Source organism: Nicotiana attenuata, chromosome 11 (genome assembly GCF_001879085.1).
Source record: "Nicotiana attenuata strain UT chromosome 11, NIATTr2, whole genome shotgun sequence".
In the NCBI taxonomy this organism is placed as follows: domain Eukaryota; kingdom Viridiplantae; phylum Streptophyta; class Magnoliopsida; order Solanales; family Solanaceae; genus Nicotiana; species Nicotiana attenuata.
The window spans coordinates 55171385-55183766 of NC_031999.1; the positions used below are offsets into that span (position 1 = coordinate 55171385).

Sequence of the window (12382 nt, forward strand, 5' to 3'; positions counted from 1 at the left end):
ACACTATTCAATTTTATGGTCTTATACAAGAAAATACACGCGATGTAATCATTTTTTAACTATAAGGTCCGGTGGCCGATCCTATGACCCGTGGTCGATAAGCAAAATTATGATATAGGCAATGAGCATAACAATTATCAATATTGGCCCTAGTATATCTGCGGGCAATATATCATACCCTTAAACTCCAGCAATGACAACTTGATTCTTTTAAAATTTCAAACATACAATTGATAATTTTGTACAACTTCATCTCAATGAATATAGTTGAAGCTTGACGCACAATTAATTTAAGTAATAAAATGTACAACTCATATATATCTAACTTAGTTTATCAATTTTATACTTGATATTTCTAAAGGTCACTCTACATGCATTGTAATCTTAGTAATATGTAACGCAAATTTGAGCTTACGTGGTAATGCCGATGCATTGCAATTTCATGTACGATCTCTGTTTACCCTCAAAATCAGACAAAAATTGAATTTATCAGTGGCTTTAAGGATACATGGATTAATTTGACACAAAGCGATAAATTAAGTTATAAACAAAGCGAACAATAATAAATTTAATTCAAACCGCATGACTTGAACAGTTATAGCCTTGAAAAGTAACACTGTGTTTGGATCATTGTTCTCCATCGTTTTATAATGTATTGTATTATATTGTACTGTACTGTATTGTATCATTTTGATGGATACAACGTTTGGATAGACTGTATCATTTGTTGTTGTTAAATAACATCTTTATTGTTTGGTTTGATTGTACTGTACTGACTGTACTGCTAAGTTTACTAAAATACCCTCAATTATTTTAAACAAGGTATACATATAGAAAAAACAAATGTAAGAACATACTAAAACAGGCATTCATGTGAATAACATTCTCCATTTTGTTTTCACATCCAAATGAGAAACCATTACTAATTCCTATAGATCTCCTTTGTTGTTGTAATTAATTCTCATTTTTTAAATATAGGTAAACCTTTAGATGAACTCAATCCACACAATTCAACAGATAGAAAAGTAACTCCATGAAAATCTGAAAATGAGGAAAAAATAAAGAAAAGATGATATTGTTCCATATCTCAAAGAAACTAAATAATTCCAAACTGAAAATCCACATGAAGTGGAATAATGCGAACTTCATTTCTAACTCAGTTATCCACAGTCAATCTCTCTTGATTGCCCCATCAAAACAGAGTAGACAACGGACCTTGATTTTCTGACCTTTAATGTGGTAAATAATCCATAACTTAAAGTGCATAATATAATAAAATGTCTAGCAACATGACATATAAAATTCATATCGATCTAGTCAAAGTCTATAAAATCCTCAATAGCTAAAGCACAAAAAATATTTAGTCTAACTCAATTGCCAGGTGACGACATCAAGGTCAGTAAAAGAAATTTGCGATCTTCCAATGGACACCCAATCAGTGTGCGGCATAAGTCTGCATGTTTGTAAAGAAATATATAAGCTTTCATGTGCATACTAGGTTCTAAATCCAACACTTGTACCATTTGCCATATCTCACTCTCAGGAATAGGTGGCATAGTTGAAAGGCAATTAATTGCATTAGCCAAATTATTCATCCCACCTCTCAACATATCAGTCATGCCTTCAAGATGATCATGTTTAGATTTTTTATTCCTGCTAGAAGTCGGTACCTCTGAATATGCATTGGATTTACGTGCTTCCTGAGTTGATTGATATTGCTCATGTTGTCCATGTTCCTCGATATTTTCCAAAGAGGCAGCATTCATGGAAATTAGTTCATCTACCTCATCAATAGTCAATGAACTATCCCTTGATTTTCCCAAATTATTACGAGCACTCCTTTTTACCATATTTGCTCCAGTCTCAGCTTGCTTTCCAGTAGCTCTTTCCCTTCTATATAGCTCAATTGGCTTATCATAATTTCTATTCGGCTTGTTTCTCCATTCAGCAGCTTCAGGCTTAGCCTGCACAAAAAAAATATAATATAAAAATGCAGAAAATGAGATAAACATTATAAGATGCAAATAAAGAACAAAACTGCTAAAAATAAATGTACCTATATCAATTGATCCCATACTTCAGATTCAGCATTCCACATATTTGTGTTGGAATCCCATGCAAACCCGCTCATCCCATTTTGAAAGGTGTCATAACACTTGCTAAATTTTGTTTTAATATTTCTCATTCGGTTGTGAACTCTCTCCTTGGTAAAAAATTTATCTGGAAATTTTGATTGCATCTCTTTCACTATATTGTCAATCGCGTGTGCAGTAAAAGTTCCACCAACCCTGTTTCCAAGTGTGTGCTCATGATAGAATGCATCAATTAAGGCATCATCCATAGCATTTGACCAAATACAAACAGAAGTGTTATCTGAAAGATTCGTGTCGCTTGAGGATGCCTTTGACCTTTTCGGCATATTGATAACTACATAATTAAGAGATATTCATAAGACTTAATGAAAAATTTATCAGACATAATATTTGTAAGAGTTATAAAATAAAATAAATGCATAGTACATAATATATTTTATTCAAATAATAACCGAAATTACTTTCAAACAACATCAAATAAATAAACACGAAAAAATTCGTTGACTTTTTCTCTCCTAGAAGATTAAACTTGATAATTAGCCCACATGTCAGCTGCTATGCCATCTCTAATCAACTCCCCCCTTCTAAACTCCTCATTACTTTCCCTAGGATTTGGTGGTTCTTCATGCACATCATTATCATTCATAAGCTCCGCATCAACTTGTGCAAGTAACTCATCATTTGGATCTGCACCTCTTAAGTAGTTGTGCAAAATACAACATACAAAAATAATAAGCTTTTGGGTTTCAACACCATATGACGGTTCAATTGAACTAGAAATTATAGGAAATCTCTTTTTAAGAACTCCAAAAGCTCGTTCAATAGCATTACGCAAAGATGTGTGTCGCATATTAAATAATTCACGAGGATTTCGAGGTGGATTTCTTGAATACTCTTTCAAGTGATATCGCTCCCCACGATAAGGCGTAATAAGTCCACTTCTGAACATCAATCCAGCATCAACAAGGTAGTATTTTCCTAAAGATAAAAAGTAAAAGCTTTAATTATTTATTCATCACATCTAACTTTCCCTATATAAATATATGAAATATTTACCTTCTGGAAGTTTTAGCGGGTCTTGTCTATTTGACGCTTCTTTCATGATTCTTGAATCAGATGTCGTCCCTTCCCAACCAGCTAACACATATATGAATTTTAAATCATATGTGCATGCAGCCAATACATTTTGTGTTGGATAATCTTTTCTTCCACGGTATCTGGGTGCTTCACGTTGTGAAACCTTAACACGTATATGTGTTTCATCAATTGCACCAATACAATCTTGACATTATTATAATAAATTATATGCAATCAACCTTGAATTTAGCTAAAAGTTCAATAAAATTGTATTTGTGTTCACCTTAAAATATGGGTAGAATCTTGGGTTGCTGGCAATTTCAGAAGGAACTTGAGAACCATCAGGTTGTTTAATAAATTTTTCATATAACCCCAAGATCGCTCGCAGGACAATATGAAAATGACGACTAATCGTCTCCCCAAATAGTCGAAAGATAAAAGCTAACTCGCGATTCGTCGTATTATGTGCTAACGGGTAAAGTATTTTTGCAACTTGCTCTTCAACTATAGCTTGAAGTGTTGGTCTAAGATCACCCTCCCTAACTAACATCTCACATAGATCGGTAAAAGCTAAAGGGGTCATTCTTATTGTGACGACCCGACCCGTATTCTCATGAGAATCGCTCCGTTTCCCCAATTTCCTGCTTCGTTATGCTTCATTATCAGTGTCTTGTGTGAACGAGTTGAATTGGGTTGATTTTTGGAAGGAAATGAGACACTTAGTCTCTTTAAGGAAGGCTTATTTTGGAAAAGTCAACCGGATGTTGGCCTATGAGTTAGAGGGCTCGGATGTGGATTTCGACGATTTGGTTAGCTTCGGGGGATGATTTGTGACTTAGGAGTGTGATCGGAAGTGACTTTGGAGGTCCGGTGTAGAATTAGGCTTGAATTGGCGAAGTTAGTATTTTGGCGAATTCCGGTTGATAGGTGAGATTTTGATCCGAGGGTCGGAATGGAATTCCGAGAGTTGCTACAGCTTAGTTAGGTGATTTGGGATGTGTGTGCAAAATTTCAGGTTATTCGGAGGTGATTTGATTGGGTTTTTGATCAAATGCGTGTTTCGGAAGTTTAAAAAGAACTTAGGCTTGAATCCGATGTAAATTTGGTGTTTTGATGTTAGTTTTGGTGTTTTGAGAGTGCAACTAAGTTTGAATGATCACATGTGACGTGTTAGTATGTTCGTATGCTGTCCCGAGGAGCTCGGGTGAGTTTCGGATAGGTTTGGGCTGCGTTGTGCTCGTTTTTCTTATGCTTCGACGTCGTTTCTTCAAGCATAAATGATATCATATTGAACAAATGAGCTCCGATTACTGTTTTGAATGAAGCATTAGATCCGTATCGTAATTACGGACCCGTAGCAAAAAAGAATCGTCGAATTTGGACATTGTATGAGGATTTTATGGCCATTTTACCAAGGTTGCCCAGATTTTCAGGTTAATGACGAAATTGCCCCTGACGGCGTATTAAAAACCTGCACTATTAGCAAATCTTAAAACCTACATATCTCCTTCATTATAAGGTCAAATTGAGTGATTCAAAAGCCTAAATTCATTAAAATTTCACAAGGAATCCATTGGGAGCAGTAAAATGTGTGAACAGTATACCTATAATGGGCAGGTCGAGTTTTCTTCCAATTTTTGAACGGGAAAAAGCTTCTGAGGCGATTTTTAAGAGAGAAAATCAGTGGGTATCACAGAGGTAAGTGATTTGATTATTAAAACTCGTTTATGGGTGATTATAGATCATAATTCCAGCCTTTAATTCATGAAAAACAGTAGAAAAATAGGATTTTGGAGCCTGAGATTATGAGACCTTTAGGGGTCGATTTGATGGGTCAAACGGATTCCGATTTTGGTGTTCTTTATATGTACGAAATTGGGGGAAGATGAAGAACACTTTTCTGTAGAAATTTCTGAGTTTCGAGAAGTGGGCTACAGCTTGAGGTTAGTAATAGATGTAAATGCTGTGTTGAGGGTTTGAAACCCCGAATTTGCACATCGTAGTGCTATGTGAGGTGACGTGCACGCCGGATAACGGGCGTGGGGTAGGGCACCGTCGGGGATTGTGACTTGGTCCGTCCCGCTTAATAAAATTACTACCTAATTGATTGACGCTTAGTTGATATCCTTATAAAAATGGATTAATTGTCATAATTTGGCCTCGTGCCAACTGATTGAATCCTTCAGGGATTGCTCTTACTGGTTTCTTACCATTTTTACATATAATTAAACTCAGTCCTAGTATTTGATACAGTTTTGCAAACTCAGCCACTTTTTCTCAAACATGGAACTTAAATAATATTTATAATGAAGTTTGGGCTGAATATTTATATATTATTGTGCCCGAGGGGCTTACATGATTCTGGACTGAGTATGGGATCGGGCTGCGCGCCGCAGCAGTATTATATTGATATTGATATGAGGCTTAGGGCCTAATGGATGCCACGAGATGGCTTGATATTGCGCTTGGGCCGTAAGGGGCCCCTCCCGGAGTCTGCACACCCCTAGTGAGCGCCGTCGACAATAAATAAATGGAGCGGGCTGCACGCCGCAGCGGGTACTAGAGAGTACCATATTACGGGTTGCATTTCTTATTTGATTGGCATTCATTTACTTACCTGTTGTAGCATTATTGTCTTTCATTGGTTTACTGATTTGATATTATCTGGTTTAAACTGCTATAATAATAGCTTATATTGTGCTTATCCAGGATTTCTTACTCTCAGCCTTTATTTATGTTTATTACTCTCTGGGTTGGAAGTACTCACATTACTCCCTGCACCTTGTGTGCAGATCTAGGTGCATCCACTAAGGCTGAGTGAGGATTTCTCTGCCGAGCGTCATATCTGGGAGCATCAAGGTAGTTGCATGACGTCCGCAGTCTTGATCTTCCCATCTAACCTATTTGCTTTATTTTCGCATTTCTTTAGAGCAATATGTAGTAGGTTGACACCCGTGTATTAGAGGCTCAGACTTGTGACACCGGATTCTTCGGGTTGTGTATTAGTATTTCTACTTGGGTTTTCCGCATGTTTCAATTATATTTCAGAGTTTCAGTATTATGACTTAGTAATTATTTGTGTTAATTGAATCATGAACTGTATAAAAAGGGTTAAGGTTGTTGAATTGGTCGGGCTTGCCTAGCAGTGTGTTGGGCGCCATCACGACCGGGGTTGGGGTCGTGACACTTATAATATTACGACAAAGTTCAGTTGAGAATAAATGACTCAATAATTCATGTCTAACTTGTTCACTTTCTAGTCGTATATCACGTGTGATCGTACATCGGTCATTTTCAATTTCACGTACATAAGTCCAAAACCAAATAGCTACTAAGCAAGCAGCATATGTAGCTAAAGAGCTCACTTGTTCCAAATCTGTCTATTATTTTGATTATTCCAATCAGCCATCTATAATAAAATTAAGTGAGACACATCAACCAATTAACTACATAAAATAAATATGAAACGAAAATAAACTCTTCTTCATAGAACACATTATGAAGTATGAAGGAGAATTCAGATACATACTAATAGGATTGTACAAAAAGAGATTCTAGTCAAATATTTCATCACATTACACTAAATTAATTAAGTAAACAAAAAAATATATAAGCAAATTTATTTGTTACAACAGAAGCCACAAATAATTCATGTTTTATATTTTTTGTCGGTTTTTACTGTATCAAAATAACTTGATGCTACGTTTTAAACCATGATATTAACTTGATAAATTATATCAGCGGAACATATAGTTTGCAAATATCATAGATGAACTAACCAGAAAAAATACACAAGAAAAGAGATGGAAAACTAACGTATTGTTTGAGAAAAAGTGTTATTAATAAATTATGGAGAAAATAAGGTACGAATCTTGATTAAGCAGAAGAAATTGAATAGATATTTAGAAAAACAAAATTTCAACCAATTGTCACTACATAAATTATTTCAGATTTTTGGGATGCAAGCAAAGATAATGCTGTAAATATTATTGCCGCGTATATAAATGATACCTTTTTCAGCCAGTTTTTTCTAGGAACTTATTATTTAGAGGAGAATTCCCTGCCCTATTTTTGCTCAATCATTTGTCCCAAATAATCTTAAATTTCTGAAAAGATTCAACAAAGTGAATCAAAACCAGCATCGTCTCTGGTTCCCTACCCCCAAATTTTCCAGTAAACTAAAATTAAAAGCCAAAAGTATCCAGCTAAAACCAACAGTAATGATACATAATAACAATGAGCAAAATGCACATGACACACAACAGCAACAGTGGAATTAGTTTAAAGAGATGACTAGTTGCACGACAGAAAACTAACATTTCTGCTGAAAACTAATCCTGGGGTAACAACAGGAAGAAAAGAAATGAAAACTAACCTGTAAAAATTTTGTTGGAAAGAGACGATACGTCGTTGACTAGTTGCACGGCAGAAAGAAGATGGAGACAAAGTACTTATTAGTTTGGTGAATATAATATAAATAATAGGGTAAAGGGTAAAATTGAAATATAGAATAATAAGTGTGGGCATAATTGGAAAGGAAAATACGGAACAATTCCACCACACCGATTTGGTTGTTTCATAAAATGGGGTTTTTCATTGTTCCGGAATAATGGATTTAACAATACGTTACAATCAGTTTTATATTAACAATCAAAACAAACATTGTATCTGGGGTAACAATACAATACAATACAACCGGAAACAACCATCCAAACAACGCGTAAGTTTCGCTTGAACTGAATATGATTCAAATGATATTTGGTATTGAAGAACAGTAGCTTGCAGAAAGAAAATGATATTATAATGCTTTTGGATGTGTGTTACAATGTCATTTACTAATTATCAGACCCCCTTTATATAGTAGGAGAATCTTACTTTAGGTACAATTCTATAAAAGGTAAAAAAATCTCATGTTTGCTAATCAGCCGGTCTCTTATTGATATGTATCGAGATTCCCGCCGTGATATCCGATCGATTACGGATATTTTGGACTTCCGTTATTTGATCAAACAGTGTTTCCTCGAGCTCATTCGGAATCGGGATCGGTTCCGGAGTCACGGACTCGATGATCTTGAAGACGTATGTTCTAACTTCGTACCTTTGTTCGACGGAACCGGGGTCGATCTTCAATCCATTACGTTTCAGTCCCAATATTTCATGCAATAGAAGAGCCCGGTTTCGACCGTATTCAGATAGTCCCCTCATTCTTCGGAGAGTAAACGACGAGAAAAGATATGGGCCCTCGATCCTCGTCTCGATACTTCGCATCAGAAATGACAAAATGGATGAAACGTCTCGTCAGTCATGTCTTAATGAGATTAAATGTTAGTCAGTTGTTGGTCGGTCACTACAGGTTTTAAACCGTCGTTTGAAAATTATAAATACCTTCTCCTTCATTCATTCAAACTTCACATCAAATCTTTTCCTACTATTGCTCTTAAATAATCTTTGGATTTTTCTAGTACTTATACCCAATTTTCTTGAGAGCTTTGTAAGGATTCTTCCTTTGTTTGAACTATTAAGCACTCTTTTAACTCCTTCTTCATCTTTATCTAAAAAAGGGCGAAGACTTCTAAAACATTCCCCAAAAAGAAAATGCTTCTTCTTCACGGCAGGCCGACGAGGAACCAGCAGCGGAACCTCCTCTTGAAGAGTTTATTCCAGGAGGGTGCTCGGTGATCGCCGACTTTAAAGTTGAAAAACCTTCACCCGTTCTGGGCCGGGATGAAAAGGTATCGAGATATATTTGCTCGATCACCAAAGAGACCTTCTCTACAGTCATGAAGGACTGCAACTAGGCTGGAAAAGACGTGGTGATTCCCGGTCCCGAAGAAGGCATCACAACCCCCGTAAAGGGATACTTAAGTGTTTACACTTATTCCTTTACGATGGGCCTGTTGGACCCGATGATCATCCAGTTCTGCAAAAGGTACGAGTTGGGTGACTTGGTCAGATCCACCCCTCATTCTGGAGGATAGTCATTCTCCTCCGATTCTTCGTGAGCAAGATCGATGGGTGCCCTTTCACCATTGATCATCTGATGCACCTGTACAATCCCTGATTCTTTCGAGGGGGACTAATCAGACATGCGCGTCGGGCCGCTAAAGCCCCGTATCGAGCATCGATGAGGATCCAGATCGAGGTTGGCTAGGCCGATTTATCCGTGTGAGGACCTCGAACTTGATCCCGGCTGAGGACATGTCGTTCCCCGAAGAGTGGAACACAAAACGTAAGTCAAGTTCTTCTTCTCCCGTAATTTTAGTCTTACTCTCTTTTTCTCCTTTCTTGTCAATGTTCGGTGACGATGCAACTGTTGCACGGGTTCCGGATGCGGTTCTCGACTCAGGGAATGGTTTAAGGACATTGTCTCACAGAAAATATATTCCGAGCGCGCATGGCGCGAATTTTCGAAGGGCCGGTGGGAGACCCATTTTCACGGTGAGATTACTTTCTTGAGTGATCAACACTTGGGCCCCCTTTGTGCTGTTGAGTTCTTATTTATTTTGTTTTTTCTTTTTAGGTCTTTTCGAGGATGTCGCCATGAGGCCGCCATCTGGCGATGAGGACAGCCCCGCCGCATCCCCTGCTCCGAGGTAGGAGAAAAAGAAGAGAAGGGCTCCGAGTCCTCCGAACTCGAAGAAGAAGAAATAAAAAAGAAGGCTGGTGCGCAAATCCAAGGAAAGCACCAGCGCTCGAGGAGCTCCCATCGGACTCAATCCACGGGCTGAGGGATGAGTCTAAAGAAGAAGAAAATTTCGAGTTGTTCATCGTATTGCCTCGAACCAGGGGGTTGTTGATGAGGCAGTGGCTGAGGCCACCGAACCACAGAGAGGCGAAGTGTTTTGTCCTAAGTTAGGGAGGCCGACACAGAGACTGCGGCTGGTGCTTCTCGGGCAGAGGACAATGCGCCAAATGATGGACTTGGGGTGATAGACCTCTCCAAGCCGCATTTGTTTACTGACTCCATGATCCACGATGCCCAAGTGAAAAAGGACGTCCAAATGAGGGGCCCCAAGGGGTGGTAGACTCCATCTACAACTTCTTTGAGGGTTTAGACTCTACCGCTTCGAAAGACGTCACCGGGTTGGCTGACTTACCGGTACCAAAGAATAGTCCATCTTCGGTGACCAACAGGCTTTCTTCGAGCCCAAAATTAGTAAACCAGTTCCCAGCTCCGAGTGTAGATCTCGACCGAAAGCGGTCGATTATTATGTCTATTCCGGAGGATGCCCGGGTCCTATCTGCCCCCGTGGGGGTTGAAAGTTACCTCTGGTGCCTGGTGACAGAAGAGGATCAAGTAAAGATGAACGAGGTAGAAGCGCCTTGCCTGTTCAATGAAGCCCAACAAACGTTAAACCGGGTAACTTTGAATGCCTCTTTATGCCTTTTTCATTATGTACTTAGATTAAGCCGTAAATAATAGGCCTCGGTGCTCAATCACAAAACTTTTCTCAAATATCGAGAAGAATTAAACCACCACGAGGCCGAGACCCGGGAGCTCATCGAGAAGAGAGATGCTTACAAGCTTTTCAGTGAGCAACATGAGGGGGAGGTCAAGAAACTCTAAGCTGAGCTGGTGGCGGCTTGGAAGGAGCATGCTGACCTAGTCGAGCAGGTAAGAATAATCTTTGAGGATAGTGACGATGAGCCAGATACGGTGGCTAATGGTCCAAACCCACAAGTCCAGCAGACACTTGACCAGATCGAACAGCTTCGGGCAGAGGTAGATGCGGTAAAGGCCGAGGCAGAAGAATGGAAAAAGAACATGGACCGCCTGGCCATCTCTGATCGAGAAAATCTGGCCAAGGATCTCGAAACAGTCAAGTCAGAGGCCAAAGTAATTAAAGTTGATGCCAAGGAAATGGTGGCCGTTTATAAGGCTGACGCCGAGGCGGATTAGGTCCGGGCAAAGGATATCATCGAGCACGCTAAGTGGCAGTCTCGAAGGGAGGCCCTTGAGGAAATTCATGCTTGGGGTTTCGACTTATCAGTTGAGATTGAGAATGCCAAAGAGCTCGAAGCCGAGGCCAAAAAATTGGCCTATCCCGAAGATAATGAAGAGCCCTAAGACTTGGGCGAGTCCGAGGATGGCGAAGATACCGAGGGTGACGAGGCGACCCCCAGCGAATATTAGTCCACTTAGGCTCTTTGTAAATGTTTTTTGTATTTTTGTTGAGGTCATTCGACCTTTGTAAAAAATTTCATCAGGCTGTTTGGCCCTTGTAAAAAGAATTTTTGATTATGAGTATAAGGCTTTTTCCCTTCAACAACTTTTGATCTTTTAGTTTGCCTTATGTACTTATATTTGCAAAGATCTAAATGCCTTAGCATGAAATAGTTAGGTTTTGTTCAGAAACTCGAAGAAACCTTGCCTTCAACTTTAATTCGTTTTAAGGCATCGTGGGGGTTCGGTGTGACCGAAAGTTTTTCTTTCCCCCAAGTACTTAGACTATTTTTTTATGTCACATTCTGCCGAAGGTAGCCTTTAGAACCGGTTTAGAAATTTTAAGGGCTTGTTGTCTTTGTTATGGGACCTCTCCGAGCCGTTTAATTTGGTCGTGGCCTTTTAACTTTGGGTGTTGCCTAGTGGATCACCCCGAGTTATCCGTGCTTGCCTAGTATAACAGTCCCCGAGTGGGGATGGACGTGGCCTTTAAGATTCGGACGTTGCCTGATAGGTCTTATGCCCCGGAGCTCCGATAGCCTGGACCATCTGAGTTTGTTTTCGGACGGTAGTGCGCGAGTGAGAATGATTGTTCGAACTCAGATTAAGGTAGCCCTTGGGCTCGATACCTTTAGGGGATCGGACGTAGGAAATTCCTTGAGAAATGCAAGAATTTTTTTTAAAATGACAGAATATTTATCCACAAGGGAGAGACTTCTTTTTATTCTTGTGTAAAACAGTTATACATGCGTACATGCTTTATGCTAGGGCTCGAGAAATCTATGTGGGCACGGTTCGTTTGATCGTTTGGCCCTTTCAATAAATCCTACCTATCGAGACCCTTCCATCGTGAAGTTTCTTTCCTCGCTAAAGTCGATATATGAAGGTAATGCCCTCCAGCATTAGTGGTTGATCATGGAGAGAATCCTCGGATACTATTGATGCGATCCTTAACACCGATTCATGACCGACCTTCTATTCTAAGTTAGCACGATCCACTATCGCCTCGTTAAAACCTTGCCGGAGAACCCATTGGGACAAAATCGAT

At 39.1% G+C, this 12382-nt stretch overlaps 1 protein-coding gene across 1 annotated transcript; it reads right to left on the reverse strand.

The window, feature by feature from the left end:
• Positions 2617 to 3753, reverse strand: LOC109234912. The gene is made up of 3 exons (XM_019400951.1): positions 3454 to 3753; positions 3150 to 3333; positions 2617 to 3071 (listed from the first exon to the last, which is right to left on the reverse strand). Exons 1-3 carry the CDS (start codon positions 3751 to 3753, stop codon positions 2617 to 2619), a joined length of 939 nt encoding a protein of 312 aa, XP_019256496.1.

What these genes read in the sequence shown, in the direction of transcription:
- LOC109234912 (XM_019400951.1), bottom strand. Translation starts at nt 3,753, where the DNA reads ATGACCCCTTTAGCTTTTACCGATCTATGTGAGATGTTAGTTAGGGAG. An exon ending in GATTCTACCCATATTTTAAG is followed by an intron (nt 3,334 to 3,453) that starts GTGAACACAAAT and finishes ATACGTGTTAAG; the next exon opens with GTTTCACAACGTGAAGCACC. An exon ending in CCCGCTAAAACTTCCAGAAG is followed by an intron (nt 3,072 to 3,149) that starts GTAAATATTTCA and finishes TTTTATCTTTAG; the next exon opens with GAAAATACTACCTTGTTGAT.